The sequence below is a fragment of the Hemitrygon akajei genome, chromosome 8 (assembly GCF_048418815.1).
Source record: "Hemitrygon akajei chromosome 8, sHemAka1.3, whole genome shotgun sequence".
NCBI classification, from domain to species: domain Eukaryota; kingdom Metazoa; phylum Chordata; class Chondrichthyes; order Myliobatiformes; family Dasyatidae; genus Hemitrygon; species Hemitrygon akajei.
Genome location: NC_133131.1, coordinates 114847606 through 114869289, shown reverse-complemented (window position 1 = coordinate 114869289; position 21684 = coordinate 114847606). Strand labels below are relative to the sequence as shown.

At 38.6% G+C, this 21684-nt stretch overlaps 1 protein-coding gene across 1 annotated transcript in view; it reads left to right on the top strand.

Annotated features, from left to right (window-relative positions):
- The window catches only part of dazl (deleted in azoospermia-like), a 67577-nt gene that overhangs the window by 19199 nt on the left and 26694 nt on the right, over positions 1-21684 (top strand). The window contains exons 4-8 of the mRNA XM_073052948.1: positions 882-936; positions 7854-7920; positions 9187-9318; positions 12404-12450; positions 14092-14214. Of these exons, the coding sequence (XP_072909049.1) occupies positions 882-936; positions 7854-7920; positions 9187-9318; positions 12404-12450; positions 14092-14214 (424 nt within the window). The remainder of the gene's footprint in view (positions 1-881; positions 937-7853; positions 7921-9186; positions 9319-12403; positions 12451-14091; positions 14215-21684) is intronic.

Here is a 21684-nt window from a genome sequence, read left to right as displayed (position 1 = left end):
TTTTGGCAGGACCAACCAGGGTAAGGCTTGCACAGTGAACAGTAGTACACTGATGAGCGTGGTAGCATAAAGGGATCTGGGAATACAGGTACATAATTCGTTGAAAGTGGCGTCACAAGTAGATAGGGCCATGAAGAAAGCTTTTGGCACATTAGCCTTTGTAAATCAATGTATTAAGTGCAGAAGATGGGATATTATGTAAAGGATATTGCCATGTCTGGAGAACCCAAATTATAAGGAAAGATTGATTAGGTTAGGACTGTATTCTGTAGAACATAGAAGATTGAGAGGAGATTTGATAGAGGTATACAAAATTTTGAGGGGTATAGATAGGGTAAATGCAAGCAGGCTTTTTCCACTGAGGTTGAGTGGGAGTACAAATAGAGGCCATGGCTGAAGAGTGAAAGGTGTGAAGTTTAAAGGGAACTTGAGGAGGAAACTTCACTCAGAAGGTCTTGAGAGTGTGGAATTAGCTGCCAGTACATGTGGTGCATGCGAGCTAGATTTCAACCTTGAAGAGAAGTTTGGATAATAGGGTTATGGAGGGCTATGGTCCTGGTGCAGGTAGATGAGAGTAGGCAGTTGAAATGGTTTTGGCATGAACTAGATGGACCAAGGGACCTGTTCCTGTGCTGTACTTCTGACTCCATGACTCTAAGTAAAAATTGAGGTGGTGTAACGGAGTGCCATGGATTGCTTCTTGTTCCCTATATAATATTTCTGCTTCGATGTCAGTCCATGCAAATTAAGTGCCATGTTTCCAACAACAGTGATTACATGTGGGTTTTGGAAGTAAATTACCTTGTCTTGATTTTGTTGATCGTACCTTTTATGTGATACTAATTAAATCATGAATTTAAACAATTTTTCTTTATATTCAGATATGGTTTTGTTTCATTTCACAATGATGTGGATATACAGAAGATTATTTCAGAAGTAAGTGAAGTTTTCCACACATGATTTAAGTTTATAAAATTCAACTGCAGTATGTTGAGTCTTTTATCAAGTTAAAATTGTTTGAATGAAAATAATTAAACATTAATTTTAATTGAGACTGCATGTGAAAATGAATTAGTATAGTTAATTGCTTGCAAAAGGTCTTGAATTTTTGTAATTAAAGCTTAAAAGATATACTAGATTCATTGCAGAGGAAATAGATTTTGTTCAAAATAGACATCTGTATCTTCAAAGGAACCGCACTTACAAAAAAATTTTGAATTGGGTCCCCCCTAACTATGTAGGTAGAGTTGTACAGTTTTAGCCTTTCAAAGTTGGGGTGACACACAGTACCAGTGTTGTCTTAAATTATCCATCTGGGCACTGCCCTGTTCTTGTCTCCTAAGCCTGCACAAAGTACTTAAAATTCTGTTTGAAACTATTACTTACTTGGCTATCATTTTCTAACAGTGCTTACCAAATTATCATTAACCTTGTTGCTTTTTTTTTCTTTTTGGTACATTCACATGCATATACCTATTAATAACTAGAATAAAAAATAGGAACAGGAAGCTTTAGGTCTGTCAAGCCAATTTTGCCTTAGTTTTGTTTTCTTTCCGAGTCCTCGTATTGTGGACTAACAAGTAACCAATAGACTTGAATATAATATTTGGCATTTACAGCTCTGGAATAGATTAGTTGAATCATTTTTGATCTGCTTGTAATTTAAGTACATTAAGGAGCTCAATAGTTTATGCAGTGCAGCAGGTATGGTGTACTATCGTAAGTTTTTTTTTGTTCTATCCCTATTCAGTGAACACTGACATTCCATCTTTCTCATTTGCTTACTGTGCTGCCTGCTAGCTTTTTTTGTATGTTGTATGATTTCTGAGCATGCCTGTACAAATGCTTTTTTAACGTTAAATCTGATTCCACACCCCACTGTGGTATTATGTTCCAAGGTGTGTGGGAGCTTAAAGTAGATGTACAAGATACATTTTAAATATGCACATGCACACTATTTGACATTTCTGCCCTAGAGGGGAAAAGTAACTGTGCTTAGCCTACATCCCTCATAAACTTTGTATATTCCTATCTGGTCACCCTTCAGCATCCAATGCTCCAGAGAAACAATCCAGGTTTGTCCAACCTCTCATTATAGGTAATAGCCTCCAATCCAGACAAAGTTACCTCATCCTCCTCATAATATGGTGAACATACAGTGCCTATAAAAAGTATTCACTTCCTTGGAAGTTTTCATGTGTATTGTTTTATGGCATTGAATCACAGTGGATTTAATTCAGCTTTTTTTGACACTGATCAACATAAAAGACTTTTGTGTCAAATAACAGATCTCTACAAAGTGATCTAAATTAATTGTAAATATAAAACAGAAAATAATTGATTGCTTGAGTATTCTTCCTTCCCCCTTAATATGACAGACCAAATCATCACTTAGCTACCAATTGCTTTTTGAAGTCACATAATTAGTTAAATGGATATCACCTGTATGCAGTCAAGCTGTTTCAATTGATTGTAGTAGAAATACACCTGTATCTGGAAGGTTCACCTGCTGGTGAGTCAGTATCCTGGCACAAACTACACCATAAAGACAAACGAGCACTCCAAATAACTCTGCTAAAAGGTTATTGAAAAGCACAAGTCAGATGGATACAAGAAAATTTCCAAGTCATTAAATGTTCCTTGGAATACAGTTACCGGTAAGTTAGTCATCAAGAAATGGAAAGAATGTAAAAAAGTACCAATTTCTTGGTTACATCGAAAACACTGATCAGATAGATTTGGGTTTAATTTGTTTATTTTTTGTGATGTAATATATAGTTGATGTAAAAAATTGTATTGCACTAATCTTAATCGAATGTTTATTGTATTTGTCATACTCTCAAGACATAGTCTTGACCAGTTTTTTTCTTCAATTTTGATATTCAAATCACTTTCCCATTTTTGTCTTGACTTATGGACTCCTTGTTTAATTGCCTGTTTTTGAATCAAATTATACATACAAGAGATAAATTTTTTAATCTTTCCTTTTTGAATTAAAGTTTCTATTTCATTGGGTTTCGGTAGTAACATTGTTTGACCTAGCTTTTCTCTTAAATAAGCCCTAGGTCTTGCTCTAAAATTCAACCTTTTTGGACAAATTTAAGAGTTTTACTGGAACAAATTATTGGAATACAACTTCCACACAACCCAATATTACTTTTACTAGGTAATATTGAAGGGATAAAACCGATATCCAGATTGAATAAATATCAGAAAGAATTTATAAAAATTGCATTGGCAGTAGCCAAAAAAGCTATTGCAGTGACTTGGAAATCGGATACATATCTAAGTATAGATCGTTGGAAGAACGAAATTTATGGCTGTATTCCACTTGAAAAAATCACTTACAATGTAAGAGATAAATATGAAACATTTTTGAAAATTTGGCGCCCTTATTTACAAAAGACAGGATTAAATATATAGGTGCTCCGAAGATGAAATAATTGGTTACTTGGGGAAAGAAATAAATACATACACTAAAGTTATTACGAACTCCGTGGAGCATGTGGGGACCCTCCAATATCCAGGCATTCCTTTTTTTTTTCTTTCTTTTTTTTTCTAATAGGGATGTTAGGGGGGAGGGGTTACGGGGAGGGGGGCTGGGTAACACTTTTTTTTCTCATACACATTTATTCTGTAAATTTGAAAACAATAAAAAAAGTTTAAAAAAAAAAAGAAATGGAAAGAATATGGCACAGCTGTAAATCTACCTAGAGCAGGCCATCCTCAAAACAAAGTGACTGTGCAAGAAGGGGACAAGTGAGAGATGTCACCAAGAGACTGATGACAGTTCTGGAGGAGTTATAAGTTTCAGTGGCTGAGATGGGATAGACTGTGCGTACAACTGTTGCATTGGTGCATCACCAGTTGCAGCTTTATAGGAGAGTGGCAAAGGGAAAGCTGCTGTTGGAAAAACTCACATGAAATCTCAGATGGAGATTGCCAGACTCTGAAGTCAGCTGGAAGAAGGTTCTGTAGTCTGATGAAACCAAAATTGAGCATTTAGTCTGATGGCCAAAAAGCTATGTTTGGCATAGGCCAAACACTGCACATCATCAAAAGTACACCATCCCTACTGTGAAGCATAGTGGTGGCTGCATGATGCTGTGGGGATACTTCACTGCAGCTTGTCAGGGTAGAGGGTAAAATGAATGCAGCAAAATTACAGGGAAATTCTGGAGGAAAACCTGATGCAATCTGCAAGAGAACTGCGACTTGGGAGAAGATTTGTTTTCCAGCAAGACAATGATCCTAAGCATAAAGTCAAAGCTTCACAGAAATAGCTTGAAATTAACAAAGTTAATGTCCTAGAGTGGCCAAGTCAGAGTCAAGACCTCAATCCAATTGCGAATTTGTGGCTGGACTTGAAAGGGACTGTTCACTCACAATCCCTGTGCAACTTGACAGAGCTTGAGCAGTCTTTTTAAGAAGAATGGGAGGGGGATGGGAATTGCAGGGTCTGGATGTGCAAAGCTGATGGAGACCTATCCACACGGACTCTAGGCTGTAATTGCTGCCAATGATGCATCTACTAAATACATACTTGAAGTGGGTGAATACTTCTGCATTCAGTTATTTTGTGTTTTATATTTGTAATTAATTTATTTCACTTTGTAAAAATTAGTTTTCACTTTGACATGAAAGAGTCTTTTCTGTTGATCAGTGTCAAAAAAGCCAAATTAAATTGAAACAATGAAACATGAAAATTTCTAAGGGGGAGGTGTGAATACTTTTAATAGACACTGTAATTGTACACAGTATACCCAACATTTGTATCTAGTCTCCTGACCAATGAAGGCATGCTACCCCTTAATCTTTGCACTCTGTCTACTTGTGTTGCCTCTTTAAGAGCGCTGTGGACTTGTACTCCCAAGATCTCACTGTACATTACTACTCCTAAGGATTCTGCCATTTACTGTATACTTTTGCATTTGACCTCCTACAGTGCAATACCTTGATAAACTCAATCTACTATTTTTCCACTTGTATTTCCAACTGATCAATATTCTGCTGTATCCTTTGACAGCCTTCCTTACTATCCAGAGGTCCCATCATTGACCCTCTCCCTTCCTTGGCAATTTTTAAATCCAGTCTTCCAAATTATTATGGATCTTTGGCCCTTTTTTTTTTGGATTGGCCTTCTGTTAAGGAACTTGTTGGAAGCATTACCAAAGTCATTGCCCTATGTTCATCGGTCTTCTTTACCTTCATTGCACACCTCAGTTCTTAAGACATGAAGTCCCTGGCGGTCATTGCCTATCTGTAATAAGTTCGTGGTTTTCCAAATACAAGTAAGTTCTATCCTGAATGATCTTCAATATTTTCCCTGCACCCACTTGCTCTTCAGATGCTGTTTTTCTCTAATTACACTCCTCTCAGCCCATTCCCAGGTCAATTAAAACAAAATTGTTATTGTTGGCATACTGTATGGCATGAAATTTGATTTATGGCAGCAGTACAGTGCAATGCATAAACATTGGAATAAATAACAATAAGACTATATAAAAGTGCAAAAATGTGACACAATCTTCAGGGGTTAATGGACCATTCAGAAATGTGATGGCAGAGGGAAAATCGCTATTCGTAAAATGTGTGTGTGTGTATATCTTCAGGCTCCTGTGCCACCTCGAGGATAGTAGTGTTGCAAAGAAGACGTATTCTGGATGGTGAGAGTCCTTAATGATGGAAGTGACTGAGTTTACAATGCTCTGGAGCTTTTTTTTCTAATCCTGTGCATTGGCATGTCCATACCAGATGGTGATGCAACCAGTCAGAGTGCTCTCCCCAGTACATGTATATAGAAATTTGCTAGAGTATTTGACATGCCAAATTTCCTTAAACTCCTAATGAAATATAGCTGCTGGCATGCTGCCTTTGTAATTGTATAAATATGTTGAGCCCAGAGTCGATCTTAAGAGACGATGATACACTGGAATTGAGTTGAAGCTGCTCAATCTTTCCATTTTTGGGCCCATCTATGAAAACTGCTGTGTTCTCCAAATTTTCCCTTTTCTGAAGTCCATAATAAATTCCTTGCTGTTACTGACATTCAAGTGAAAAGTGAAACTACGCAATTAGCTGATCTATTTCACTCTCGTACACCACCTCATCACCAGCTGAGATACTGCCAATATTAGTGTCATTGGTGAATTTGTAGATAGCACTTGAATTGTGCCTAGCCATACAGTCACGTGTAGAGAGAATAGAGCATTGGGCTAAGCACAGATCCTACAGCTGCACCTGTGTTGATTGGTTGATTGTGGAGGGGATGTTATGTCTGATCTGCACTGATAGCGGTGAGGAAGTCAAGGATCCACTTACTATAACTTCTAATATTCTGCCCAGCCACTGATTTCCAAGGACAGTCTACATCTTATTTCCCACTACATCTCCAATTTTTTTTGTCACCCAGCATGATTTTGATCTCTTCCACTGATGAAGTTGTCAAAGCATTGCATCTCATTCTGGACTATGGACTCTTTTCCTGTATATCCAGAACTTCTGATCCAATTTAAAAATGTTATGGATTCCTCGCTCAATTTATCTAAGATCAGTTGTTCTGTTGCCTTTTCAATTGTTCTGTGCCTTTTAGTCACTCTCTGGTAATCATCCTGCTGAACTTACTCACTAACTCCGACACTGTTAGGGGTTGAAACATGTTGAGGAAAGCAGTGCTGTTGTTATTTGGTGAACTGACTTCTTCCTTGCAAAGCCTGATGTCAGTTCTGTAACACTTTATATCCCATTGGATGATGACCTTTTCATTGAACATGGGCTTTTTAAAAAATCCTAGACAGCAACTGACATTGTTTCTTTCCAGCCTCGTTGCTTCCCCAGCTCTACAGCTTACTTCTACTTCCTCCTAAGATCTGACCCTTGTATCAGTCTGCTTTTGATCCACAGAATGTTTCTTCCAATATAATTCATTTTCCAAGCCTTTGCCATGTACAATGGAATCATTGTCAAGGGTATCGCCGGTAGTTGAAGAGCTGCTCTCAGCTTGTTTGCTAAAATTGGGGGAGAATTTAGGATGGTATTGAGAATCCTGAAATCATCACTGGGAAAACAAAGACCCTAAGCAGTGAAAGGAGAAAACTCCCTCAAGCTTACCTAGCTCTCTACCCCTGAGTAACCACCTGCCCAATCTTCATTTCCCCCATTTTACTTGTTGGCTACCTTGGAATCCACAAGACCAGTGGAATCAAGTCATTCCCTATTCCTTGTGGACTGTAGAAGAACAACACCTGTGATTTAGCCTATCGTCTTTTACCATGTCGGCCAGCTGCACCGAGATGCCACTGTCAGCCACAACTTCTCCATACCACTTTCTGCCTTCTGTAGAAGCCACTTTATCTGTGACTCCCTTGTCTGCTCATTCCTCTGTGACCATGACACTTTTCCCTGCAATTGCAGGAGGTGTAACACTTATTCTTACTTAATCTGTACTTTCTGATGAGGTATCTTCCACTTGCCATATCTTTATCTACTTGACTATACCTGTTATAGTCTGTCTTTTTGCAACCTTTCTATCTTTGTGACATCCACAAATTTAGCCAATTAATCTTCAATGTCTACATCCAATTAACTTACTGAACTTTCGAGTTGAACTTGAAATGATTAAGCTATCCCTAATTTCATTTATAAACCACTCTACTATTCCTAGTGAAACAACATGATTTTTCCCCTTTACTAAGGAATTTGTAATATTAAAAATTAAGAGTGTTAGGGAGAACTTCTATGTAGTAGTCCATGCAATTACTTCAGTTGCAGTGCTAAATATACTGGAAAATGGAGTATTGTTAGTAATTTCTATTATGCAATAATTCAGGGTATGAAAAATATGTTCTTTGTAGTCTCAGATTAACTTCAAAGGGAAGAAGTTGAAGATAGGACCGGCAATCAGGAAGCAACAAGACTCGTGTAAGTGGAATTCTGCCTTAAACTTGCAGGTTATATGCATTCCATTGATTATTCTGTATAGATACAGTGCATCTCTTAGGGTCAATTGCTTCAATTATAATAGATTTTGATTTAATTATGGATATCACAATTCTGGTGTATCTCAGATACTTGACGTGGGATATGCACAGCAGCAATTTTGCTTTTATCAAGTACAAAAATATTTTCAGTGTTCTTTCCTGTATACGTCACGACCTTCATTCCAGGTGATTCCAGGATTGAGGGTTCTAATGGAATCCATGATGTTCAGTTTGATATAAAAGTGATTCCTCTATGATGGAAGAGTTGGTTCTAGAAAACATTTGTATCATGATTCTCTATAATGCAAAACCCTATTTCCCCCTGAACCCAATTTATAATTGCAGTTGTATTCTTCCAAGATTTATTTTCTCTTAATGATAAAGAAAGTACCACAGCTGCTGGTTTATAGTGGAGGAGGGGGCACTTAAGAGAGAAGCCTCAAGTATCCAGTATCAATTTCTTTAAGAGGCCATCAGCTATATTTAGAGAAGTAAGCAATTCCAGATGCTGCTTTGTAGAGCAAAAATGATCTAATGTGTGATGGGTAGAGAGATAATAAATTTGTGGAGGGGGAAGCACAGGAAGAGCAGAGGCATCTAGGGGAGTGGAGAGTGACAGCAGGCAGCAGCCTCTTGTGATTCCACTTACCACCTTCCGGCCTTCAATTTGAATGGAGGTACACACTTAAAAACGTGTATCTCATATTAGTTTGATGACAATCTCAACTGGAAATGACATGAAGAGTGAGGAGAGGACATTGCTAGGCAGTGTATATAATATATGTGTGTGTATATTGTGTAATATAGCATTATCTAAATGTGTCAAAAGTATTTGGGGTGTGGGCAAAACAGAAATATTTCTTTTGTACTGTTTATTCACCTCTCTTCACCCTGCACAAAATTTTTGGGAGTTATTTGTACTGTTACTCAAATTTTTGTATAGTGATTTGTATGCATAGTTTTTCATAAAATTATATTTTGTTCCTAATTTAAGAAAATGCAAGAATGCAAAAAAAATGCATCTCAAGGTAGTAACACATGTATGTTTTGATGATAATTGTATTTTGAAGTTTGAATTCTATAATGTGAACTTCCACAACCTAAATGTCATAATGTAGTTGAGTTTTTTATTTCCTGAATTGAACGTTCCATTTTGAGGTTTTTATTTTCCTTTTTGAATAATCAAGTTTTTTTTTCCTTTTATCAGATCCAATTCATTTGGTCCAGGCAAGATCAGCTCCCATTATTACGTCACCAACTTCCTGTGTGTGCCAAAACACAGACACCTATTTCCATTCTCCTACATTTCCTGGGTCAGCTCTTCAGTATGTACAGGCAAGTTAAAGAGACTTCCTGTGTACGTGTATATGCATTTGAACATTTTAGACATCTTGCTGCTTTAGAAGTTTGGTGTCTTGATATTAGATCTGTATGTCCTAGTAACAGGTGAGGATTTAGAAAATTAAGAATGGACTCTGTTTTGTAAATATCCCAACAATGTTTGATTTAATTGTGTTTGCAGTTTAGGAGCATTGTAAGTGATCCAATGTTATCCCTTACCAACTTATGAATTCAACCCATCTTACTCAGCATTTGCATAGATATACCATTCTCTACTTTTCCAGCTGATTATACTAGAGTACACTGAAGTTGGTCATAAGATTATGAAGTGCAGAAGGAACAGGATACTGGTGAAAAATATCAAGATGTAATTCATTGTTTTCATCAGTTGTTTATGGGCACTTTGCAAATCTGCTTAGCATTATTACAGACTTCATCATGATACAGGCAGTCCCTGGGTTACATACGAGTTCCATTCCTGAGTCCGTCTTTAAGTCGGATTTGTACGCAAGTCGGAACAAGTACATCCGGTATTATTTAGCGTCAGTCAAACATTTGTTTTAGTATATAGTATATATTTTACCTTTCTATGCATATAAAACACTTAAGAAACGTACGTATTCCAATAATTAAACCACTGCGTTGCATAATAATAATTGTAGCTTTTATCGGGACAGGGCCTTTCACGTGCTCCATTATTCTCAGTTTATCTGTTATCCTTTTAAATTGTTCCGATCGTTGACTGACTGTAGCCTAACGCTTTTCCAATGACTGATGGTGTTTCACCTCTTTCCAAACGCTTTATTATTTCCACTTTATTTTCAATTGCGATCGCTTCCCGTCAGTGGAACAGAAACACTGCGGGTGGTGGGTCCCGAGCTGCGCCAGCTCTCAAGGTCCACTGGGTCCTAAGGACCACCGCACTGACACAGGCTAAATGGGACAAGTGGAGGCTGTGCTGGGTTTGGGTATTTGATCCTCCACAATATTCCATGTGGGAATTTAAACTGGAGGTGGCAGTGTTTTTTTTTACAAGGTTGAGTTTAGAGCTCGACATCAACCTGGCACGGATGGTATGGGAGTCACTGGATCGACATCAATCCGGCATGGGAGCGGTCTGTCACTGGATCGAACTCTAGCTCGGCGCTGATCTCGCTGCGTCACCAGCCAACCGGAACGGGGGAGCGGGGTCAGGGTGAATCTTATTAAGAAAAGTTTAAGCCAAATACAAAGTTAAACACTCAACACAGTGTCAACGGCAACGACTTAAAATGGCGGATGGCATCGCGTTCTGACTTAAAATGGCCGACGGTGTTCTCCTTCCTTGGTTCATAAGTACGAGTTGTTCGTAAGTCGGACTTTCGTAACTCGAGGACTACCTGTATACAGTATGCTGGATGATTTGGCAATTAATAAAAGTCAGTCCCTATAGAAATGCATCAAGGAGATACAGAGCCAGAGTCTATTGTGCATAGCCTGAGAACTACAGGAGGAAAATGTGAGTCATGCTTATTCAGTATCCTTTGTCTTATTTCCCAGGCACTGGGGAAAAGAATTCTCAGGGACATCATCTATGGAATGACAAGGGTTGGTAACAAGGTTGTCAGCGAGGTTTTGTTCATGGGAAATCCTATTCTGTAATTGGATTGAATTATTTAAGGAGACAAACCATATTTTGGGTGAGGTGGGAGTAGATATGATTGCAGTAGATATCATCATGGAGGTTAGTAAGGCCATTAACGATGTTAGGAGAGAGGCTGACAAATTGGTTCTGAAAATAACTTAGTAATGGAAGGCCAAAGGTGGTTGAAGAGAGACTCTTCTTAGAGGAAGACTAAGTAGTGGTGAATAATGAAATTTTTGTTCCTGTAAGATATGATAAGTAACTGTCTGATAAGTTTGTAGGTGATATGAAGCTTGGTGGAGATAGCAAAGAACTTTAAGGCTGCAGCTTAATATTTTCAGGTGGACAGTTAGGTGGAGCAATGACAAATGGAATTCCATCTCAAAGTGCAAGGTCCTGAATTTTGGGAGGACAGTAAAAGGTAGGATATGTACAATTAGATGATGGGGCTCCATTGAGTATTGAATCACAGCAACCTTTGGGTACAAATCCACAGATACCAAAAATGATAGCAGAATGAAAAGGTAAAGATATATTAGGTTTCAGCCTTCATTGGCTGTTGCATAAAAAAGAAATGGGAAGTCATATTACAATTTCCTAGGCCGCACCTGGAGCATTGTGTATTTGAGGTTATCGCATCTATGAAGGACGTAATTATGCTAGAAAATGTGCAGTCAGGCTTCACTGGTATTGCCTGGATTGGAGCATTTCAGTTGTAAGGAGATACTGGATAAGGGGGGATTGATTTTCCCCTAGAATGGAGAAGTAGGATGGGTTGCATGCTGGAGGTGTACAAAACTGAGGGGAATAAATAAGGTGGATGACTTTTTTTTCCTATGGTGGGGTTAGTGTAGATGGGTGCATGAACATGGTGAACAGTAGAGACTAAGGGAGTGACTCTACTGTCCAAAACTGACTGTATATGGTCCTCTAATTCATTTTTCAAATATTTTAGTTAACCTTTGGTTACAGTATTGTGATCACTAGCTACATTTTCAAATTGCTCTGTAGTTGTACAAAGGAAAATAAGTTTTGTATGATTTTGTTCTGCAGACTTATTCATATCCCAGTTCTCAGACAGTACCACAAATTCAAGTGGGTTATTCACCTCCCATGTATAATTATCAGGTAATATTTTGTATAAGAATGTATTTCCTTTGATGTGAAATAAACAGGATATGGAGTTGGCAGTAATAAGAAACTTTAAAGATTATTTTTAGATTTGGTAGAGAATTTAATGGATTGCTAATGTGTTGGATTTGCTTGGATTATTTAAATGAGGAAGATGATTCCTGAAAGTGGACTTTTGGAGTGCAAAAACAAACTTTCAGAATAACAATTACCAAGCTTTAGTTGTTAATGTTTATTAAAAATGCTAATATTACACCTGCAAAGCAGATACGAAATTGGCTTCATATTATACTTCGAAGTTTTACTTTTTTGCTATCATTACAGGCAGCGACACAGTGGTCACCAGGTGGTCAATGGAGATGGATGATGCCTCAGGTGAAGTTAATAGACAAATCTATTAACTTGCACTTTTAACTAAGATGTTCTTTCCTGTATATCTAATATAACATTGGAAGTAATTGTCAAATAGGGTGGGATATCACAAATGCAAGTTGATTAAACACGGTGATCATTTCATGTACGTTTCTTAATATAAAGGTTCCTTACTTCATCGGGTCCAGTAATGTTAGTACTAATCGTAAATTTGAGTGCATTTATTTTAATTCATTCGGGTTTACATTTACATTTAACAAATTTGAGGGAAATTCAAAAATATTAACGATGTAGCTGTCATACAGTAAACATGCATTTAATGTGTATTAATGAAGCAAAATAGAGGACAAGGTGCTGCTTTATAACATAAAATAAATACATATAGATTAATTTTGATTAAATTAAAATTGGGCTGTTGCTAATGCAGGGTAATATTTTTGTTTTCATTGCAAAGACTAAATATTTGTCAAAGATATAGTATAGTATTTGGCAGAATATAGTATTAATGGTAAGACTCTTGACAGTATGGAGGATCAGAGGGATCTTGGGGTCCGAGTCCATAGGACGCTCAAAGCAGCTGTGCAGGTTGACTCTGGTTAAGAAGGCATGTGCTGTATTGGCCTTCAGTCATGGAATTGAATTCAGGAGCCAAGAGGTAATGTTGCAGCTATATAGGACCCTGGTCAGACCCCACTTGGAGTACTGTGCTCACTTCTGGTCGCTTCATTACAGGAAAAATGTGGAAGCCATAGAAAGGGTGCAGAGGAGATTTACAAGGATGTTGCCTGGATTGGGGAGCATGCCTTATGAAAACATTTGGAGTGAACTCGGCCTTTTCTCCTTGGAGTGAAGGAGGATGAGAGGTGACCTGATAGAGGTGTACAAGATGATGAGAGGCACTGATCGTGTGGATAGTCAGAGGCTTTTTCCCAGGGCTGAAATGGTTGCCACAGAAAGACACAGGTTTAAGATGCTGGGGAGTAGGTACAGAAGAGATGTCGGGGTAAGTTTTTTTACGTAGAGTGGTGAGTGCGTGGAATGGGCCACTGGCAATGGTGGAGGCGGATACGATAGGGTCTTTTAAGAGACTTTTAGATAGGTACATGGAGCTTAGTAAAATAGAGGGCTATAGGTAAGCCTAGTAATTTCTAAGGTAGGGACGTGTTCGGCACAACTTTGTGGGCTGAAGGGCCTGTATTATGCCACAGGTTTTCTATGTTTCTATATTTTAAGGATCCATGAGAGTTCTGAGGCCCATATATTCAAGTTAGTGTGAATGAAAAATTGCATTCAAAGTTTTATTGGCCCGATATTTGCTCGGGAGCAGTTTTTCATTTTGGGTGTAATCCAAAGTACTTTAACTTGTGAATGTAACAGTTCTTTTGTTCTTTTTTCAGCAATAAAGGAATATTGCACTCAAGCTAAATTACTGGCTTCAATTATTTCATTGCCTTTAGTTTTTTGTGCTTAGAAAATATGACATCTTTGATGTAGCATTTGAGTATGAGCTGAAATTAACTAGAATATATTTAGATAATAGAACTGAGGTTCCTACATAGTTTTTCTTAAGCTTAAGTGTAAAGAACTAAAATTTCTGTAACTCCTATTCTTCTCCACCTCTCTTGCCCCTTCTCCCATTATTAGCCTACCACAGGGGGATATGCAAACTTTCCCTGTCCTGAAATGATTAATCCAGGAACTGTATTTGTGCAGAGGGAATGTGATGCACAACAAACTTCAACATCACCGTTAGACACTGTAGAAAAGGTAATTAACAAATCTATAAAGACTGTTCTTGTGAAACTGCATGAAATCAATTTTAAGAAGAAAGGGATATTTTCACCCAACTTTCCATTTTATTTTGGTTCTGTTGTCTGTCTCCTTGGCTTGAATGTCAAATGTTGATAGCCTTGCATAATTATTTTAATTTCTGCACAGATTGAATTTTGTGGTTTTAATATGAAATGGCCTCCTATACTGCTTGAAATGACTAAAATTTTATTTGGATTCTTTTTCCTCGCTTTCCTTGTTCCTTCACTGCTTCTCTCCAACAATGCATCTGCTGCTTCATGCTAATTCTTGTTTTAGTTTCTTACTCGTATGTGATTTTTTTTTTTAATGGGCAGAACAGGTATCCTATCCCTGCTCCATAGAGGCTGAGTAATGCATGTTGAGCAGCTACAGCCTTGGTAGACATTATTGGGAGGGAACATCAAGTTAAGAAGGACCAGTAATCCGGCAGGGAAATTTTCTTCTGCTACCTGGGAAGGTTTAAACTAGAATGGTGAGTGCAGTGGGACTTTGAGCAGGAATAAAGCAGTATCCAGTGAGTGCAAGTCTAGTGATCAGGATAGCCAGGACACAGTTAAGGCAGGGAAAGGAATACTCAATTAAATGGCATTTATTTCAATGCCTGAGGTTTAACAAGCAAGGCAGATGAACTCAAGTGTGGTTTGACTGAGGACTAGGATGTTATAGTCATAATAGTAACATTTCTAAGTAAAGGGCGGTACTGTCAGTTCAATATTCAGGATACCAATGCTGCACATGTAACAGATGTATAAGTAAGTGAGGAAAAAGTGTAGCATTTTTGATAAGGTATTCTTGGGGGATTGTCCATTGAGGCCATATGGGTAGAAGTAAAAACAAAAAGAATCCCTCCAGTGGAGCTGTATTATAGACCCCACAATCGTCAGTGGGAAGTCGAGCAGCATGTGTGTAGAGAATTTTCTCAGTTGTAAGAATAATGGGGTTGGATAAGTGGGAGACTTGAATTTTCCCACTACTGACTGTGCCACCTAGAGTGTTAAGGACCTGAATGGTGTTGAATATATGAATTGTGACCAGGAAAGTTTCTTGAGTCAATGTACAGAAGATCTTACTTGGAGGATGCAATAACTGGATCTTCTGTTGGGGAACAAAGCAGGACAAGTACCTGAGTGGTTCCAGTGATCATATTTGTATTGGTTTTAAGATGGTAATGAACATTACTATGTAGGTACACAGGATAGGTTTCTGAACTGAAACAGGTCTAATTTTGGGGGAGTTGGACCCTTTGTAGCAGAGGTCAATTATTTGAAAGTGAATGAATGGTAAGTGGAAGAATTTTGAGTGTGATATCCTGGAGAAGCATGTTTCTGTTAAGGTGAATGGTAAACCTGGCTAGTTCCCATGATAAAGTTGGCAGACTTTGCAACCTTCTGCAGGCTTTTCTGGTCCTGTCCAGTTGCTGTTCCTTTTCATACCTTGCGGCACATTGGGCAGCAACCTTGCCATTTCTTTAGCATTTTTGTCTGTTTTGGGGCAGAGTTGCTAGCTCAATGCTCAAATCAGCACATGTGGAAAGCATGCAGGGAGCTGACCAGATTCAAACCCAGGGCCACTCTCCTGGAAGAACGGTGAGGATGCCACTACATTCTGGCTAATCCTGTGCAGTGGCACCTCCATACCAGACGGTGGTACAACCACTTAGAATGCTCTCCATGGTACATCTTTAGAAATTTGTGAATGTCTTTGGTGACATACAAAATCTCTTCCAATTCCTAATGGAATATAGCCACTGATCATTGTTCATAATGGCATCAATAGGTTGGAGCTTGGGTGGATCTTTCAAGATGTTGACACCTAGGACCTTGAAATTACTCTCCCTTTCCACTGCTTATCCTTTAGAGGACCAGGGTGTGTTTCCTTGACTTCCTCTACCTGAAGTCCATAGTCAGTTCAAGGCTGTTGATGCGACACCACTCAGCTAGTTGATCTACCTCATTCGTACACCACCTTGTCACTGTCTGAGATTTTGCCAACAAACAGGCATCATTGGCAAATTTATAGATCACATTTGAGTTCGTGTTGTACCACACAATCATGGGTGTAGAGAGAATAAAGCAGTGGGTTTAACAGTCTTTGAGATGCACTGTTGTCAGTGAGGAGGAGATGTTGCAGTTGAATAAGTCATTATTGTGGCTGCATTTGGAAAACTACAGTTTTGGTCATCCTGTAACAAATTTTGCTACAGAGAATGTGTGGTTATACTGGAAAGAGTGCAGAGATGATTTGAGGATGTTGCTAGGACTAGAGGGCCTGAGTCATAGGGGAATGTTGGTCAGACCAGTTCTTAATTCCTCCGCATGTAGCAAAATGAAAGACCACTTGATATAATTTTAAATGTTTTTTAGGCATAGATGGGATAGACAGCAACAGTCTTTACCCCAGGATAAAGGAGTCCAAAACTAGAGGACATAGATTTTGAATGAAAGGGAAAATTTGAAAGGGACTTGAGGGGTAACTAATTTTGCAAAGGGTGATGAACATGTGGAACAGAATAAGTGGTTTCTGCAGGTACAGTAGTATCATTTAACATGCACTTGGATAAATATGAGGAAGGGTAGGGTTTGGAGGAATATGAGCTAAATGTACGAAGTTGGGCACTGTGGTTGGGCCAAACAGTCTGTCTCAGTGCTGCACTGCTCTGTGACTCTGACTCTAATACATTGATTATGAATAAATGCTGATGTAGGTTCAAACTGATTGTGGGAATCACCAAAGTGGTTATGCTGGGGATATTGTTGCTCTGATTTTTAGAGGGAGAAGTGGCCACTGTCAGAACTGTGTAGTGAATAGTTTTGTTCATTCTCAATCATTTCCACTTTGATTTCAGGATAAGGATGGAATTAGAGGCCATATTTTAGTCATCTTAGTTATCCAAAGAATGTGATAATTAGTCTTATCCAATATGGTCTTTGATACTTCCACATTGATGTCAGAACAGATATTCCAATATTGACCCAGCAACAATAAAACTAACACCATATGTCCTAGTCAAGATGGTGGACGGACAGTAATAGTGATTCTAGTATGAAATAGTTGCAGTTTCTTTTAAAGATGCATGCATGCAGGGTAAGGTGAGGTAGCTTCTGGCTTGATATGGTTCCTTGAACAACATCAGAGTTAAGTTAGTTTATGGTAGGAGACTCAGTGCTGTTGGGTCTTCGAAAGGTCAAATAACAATAGCTCATATTTATCTTGTAAAAAGGTGATCAATGCTTAGGGCAATGCTATCCTTAAGCTAGTAAATGTAAAACAAATTGGTTAATATAGTGGAAAATGAGTCCTCTATTTTCTGTACTATTGGTTTCCTCAGTTTTCCCTGAGTAGTCCTCAACTGGAAGATTACTGCATTTTCAGTGTAAAGAATGTTCTTTCTAATTTGAACTTAGTCTTTTCTTAATTTGAACTCTCAACATTAGTTGTGTCTGCAATTGATGTGGTGCAGTGATGTGCGGTTTGGATAGTGACCTTGAGAGTATGGATCGCATAAAATCTGAAGGTATCAGCTCGGGTAGCAAAAACTTTCTACGTGTTTGTAATCTGCTATCCATCAGCTGAAGAATTAGTAGTGCTTCACATTGAACATTAGAAGCATAGAGTAACTAGATATTTCCTGGGAAAATAACATTGATATTCATGATAGCGTGAAGCTTCTAGACTGAAAAGGTATTGAGAACCAGCAGCCAGGGATAAACCAGCTGTCCATTCTGGTAATTTAACTGTTGCACATGTCATAATATTTGTAAGAGTAATCATTGTTCTGAACTTCTGATGGTCTCAACTTCATACTAAGGACATCAAACTTTATGGCACCTCTGAAGTTAAGATGGATTTAGAACAAATTAGGAAGACTAAAGCTGGATATCCATGAGGCATTGTGCAGCAAAGGCAGAACAAAACTTTAGGCCAATGACCCTTGCACTATTAATATCAAGTATGGACAGTTGCATCCTCCAAATCTTCATTATCATTGTAATGTTCAAGATTATTGTCAATAACTTCAAAATCTTTGTAGTTTCTAACTTGTTGAAGTAGTAAAATAATTTCATTTTCACTGCTGACTGTTTCTGGCATCTCCAAGCCTGAATGTTTGAAACTGCAGTGAGTAAAACAGTTCAGAATTACTTGCTTATTTCCTGTCAACTCTAAGTAATGAAAAGCATTGTCTTTTGAACACAAACACACACAACTGATGCTATTTTTAAAAACTCTGCACTCCAAGCACTGTTATCTGATGGCCACACAAGGGCACATGACTGATGCTAGTTGGAAACAATTCACCAACCATCTCCTGCTCCGATTAAGCAGCATAGTGTCCAAAATAAACAGAGAATCCCGACTACCTTCTTGATTAGTTTTTGTCTTGATCCAAATAAGCGGCTGTCCTGTTTAACTGGAATCTACTATCTGTATAATCTTGTCTCATGACCTTCTCACTGACAGAAGCCAGTACAATTCAATCTGATCATAGCAATGCCTGAGACTACTGGAAACAATGAGAATCCCAACTGTGGTGCTGAAAACGTCCACTAGCAACTGCACTGTTACCCATGTTGTAGATAAAAATAATGGCAGTCATGTGGCAACATGAAAATCTAAATTTTAAATTGTCAGGAATGTGTTCATCTTAGGTTTTATCAGGACCGTTTAGTTTCTCTACTTGTCATTTTGGAACAAAGCTGCTAAAGGGCCAATTCCAAAGGTGTGATCAGAGTGAATGACTGCATTTAAGGAAGCAATATTTATCAAGAGTCAAAGGGCCACAGTAAAATTTGATTCATTGGTGGAATCGTACTTGGCACAAGAGGCTTTTTAAGAGACCCCAAATGTTGTACTTGGAACAGTGTCCTATGCTCAACCATCTAACTCCCTTAAAATGGTCTTTCCAAAAATGCTAATAATTGTATATCTGTGTTATGCTAATAAAAAAGCCAAAACTGCACGTACAGAATGACAGCAATATTCAAACACAGGCTGATACTTGCAAATAACATGCAGCAAATGTTGATTCCTTTGAGCATACGAGCAAATGAATTGGGAGCAAGATTTTGGCCTTTCAAAGTTGCTGCACTGTTTAATACGATTATAGTTGACTTCTGGGAGTTGTCATTGACCAGAAGCTCCAAATGAATCAGTTGCAAGCATGTCAGAAGTCAGAACTAATAGTGAGTAGCCTGTCTGCTTAAAGACTTTAACCCCATCATGAAAGCATAGGAATGTGTTTGATTATTCCTACGTGCCTGAATGAGTGTAGGGAACATGACTCTCAAGAAGCTCAAAATGAAAACAAACCATTTGTTTGATGGCATTTCAATCACCCTAAGTATCCATTGCCTCCATCACTAGCACACAGGCTACAGTACATACTATTTATAGAAAGTACTGGAGTTACTTGCCCAGGCTTTTGGAAGGGCATCTTTCAAATACACAACCTCCACCAACATCCTGGATTTGATAATGTGGTTTGTTTCTGTATAATCTACAATGTTACAGATTGTGATAGTGTGTGCCTGATGTGCAGTGGCCACGTGGATGCACAGTTTGAGCTCCCAGAGCTGTTGCAATTCCAAGCCATTTAACATATTTGCAGTGTTGCATCGTGATGGCAGATGTCTTCAGTGTGAAGTCAGAACTCTGTAAAGACTAATCACTTTATATTAATTATTTGGCTGAGTAAATTATGGCATTTGAACCAATATTTCAAAAGAAAATGAACAAGCTGACTGTGTTGTGTCAGGAATGTTCTTGCCTATCATAGGGAAAAATGTGAAAGTAACATTCAGTCTCTTGCTATTTTGGTTTTGTACACGAAAATGTTTAAATAATTGAAAGCCAACATTTGGATTAAGCAAGTGATTAGGAAGTTGAATAGATGTTGGCCTACATTGTGAAAGGATGTGAATGAAAATCTTATCGCAATAATATAGGGCCTTTATGAGATTGCACCTAGGCTTTTTGTGCATTGTTTGGTCTCAATCTGGGAAAGGAGATCCTTGCAACAGAGAGAGTGTAGTGAAGATTCATTACACTGTTTCCAGGATGGATTTGCTATGTTGGGGTTGATTGACTTGAGGCCTATATTTTCTAGCTTCGCAGAATGAGAGCAAAAATGCTGGTACAAGTTGCAAATTTCAGTGTGTGCATACATGTAGGATATTTCATATGACAATAGAATTTAGAGTCTGACATAGTCTTGGACTAAAGGGTAGGACATCTACAATTGAGTCAGTCACAGAACATGGCACAGAAGTAGACCGTTTGGCATATTTAGTTTGTGCTGAACTATTGTTAATAGATCATAGAACATAGAATAGTACAACACATTACAGGCCCCTCAGCCCACAATGTTGTGCCAACCCTCAAACCCTGCCTCCCATATAACCCCCCACTTTAAATTCCTCCATATACCTGCCTAGTAGTCTCTTAAACTTCACTAGTGTATCTGCCTCCGCCACTGATTCAGGCAGTGCATTCTACGCACCAACAGCTCTCTGAGTAAAAAACCTTCCTCTAATATCCTCCTTGAATTTCTCACCCCTTACCTTGAAGCCAAATCCTCTTGTATCGAGCACTGGTGCCCTGGGGAAGAGGCGCTGACTATCCACTCTATCTATTCCTCTTAATATGTTGTACACCTCTATCATGTCTCCTCTCATCCTCCTTCTCTCCAAAGAGTAAAGCCCTAGCTCCCTTAATCTCTGATCATAATCCATACTCTCTAAACCAGGCAGCAATCTGGTAAATCTCCTCTGTATCCTTTACAATGCTTCCACATCCTTCCTATAGTGAGGTGACCAGAACTGGACACAGTACTCCAAGTGTGGTCTAACCAGAGTTTTATAGAGCTGCATCATTACATCGTGTCTCTTAAACTCTATCCCTCGACTTATGAAAGCTAACACCCCATAAACTTTCTTAACTACCCTATCTACCTGTGAGGCAACTTTCAGGGATCTGTGGACATGTACCCCCACATCTCCCACATTTACTTTGTACTCTGCCTCGGAGTTTGTCCTTCCAAAGTGTACCACCTCACACTTCTCCGGGTTGAACTCCATCTGCCATTTCTCAGCCCACTCCTGCATCCTATCAATGTGTCTCTACAATCTTGGACAATCCTCTACTCTATCTACAACACCACCAACCTTTATGTCATCTGCAAACTTGCCAACCCACCCTTCTACCCCCACATCCAGGTCATTAATAACAATCACGAGAAGTAGAGGTCCCAGAACAGATCCTTGTGAGACACCACTAGTCACAACCCTCCAATTTGAATGTACTCCCTACACCATGACCCTCTACTTTCTGCAGGCAAGCCAATTCTGAATCCACCTGGCCAAACTTCCCTGGATCCCATGCCTTCTGACTTTCTGAATAAGCCTACCATGTGGAACCTTGTCAAGTGCC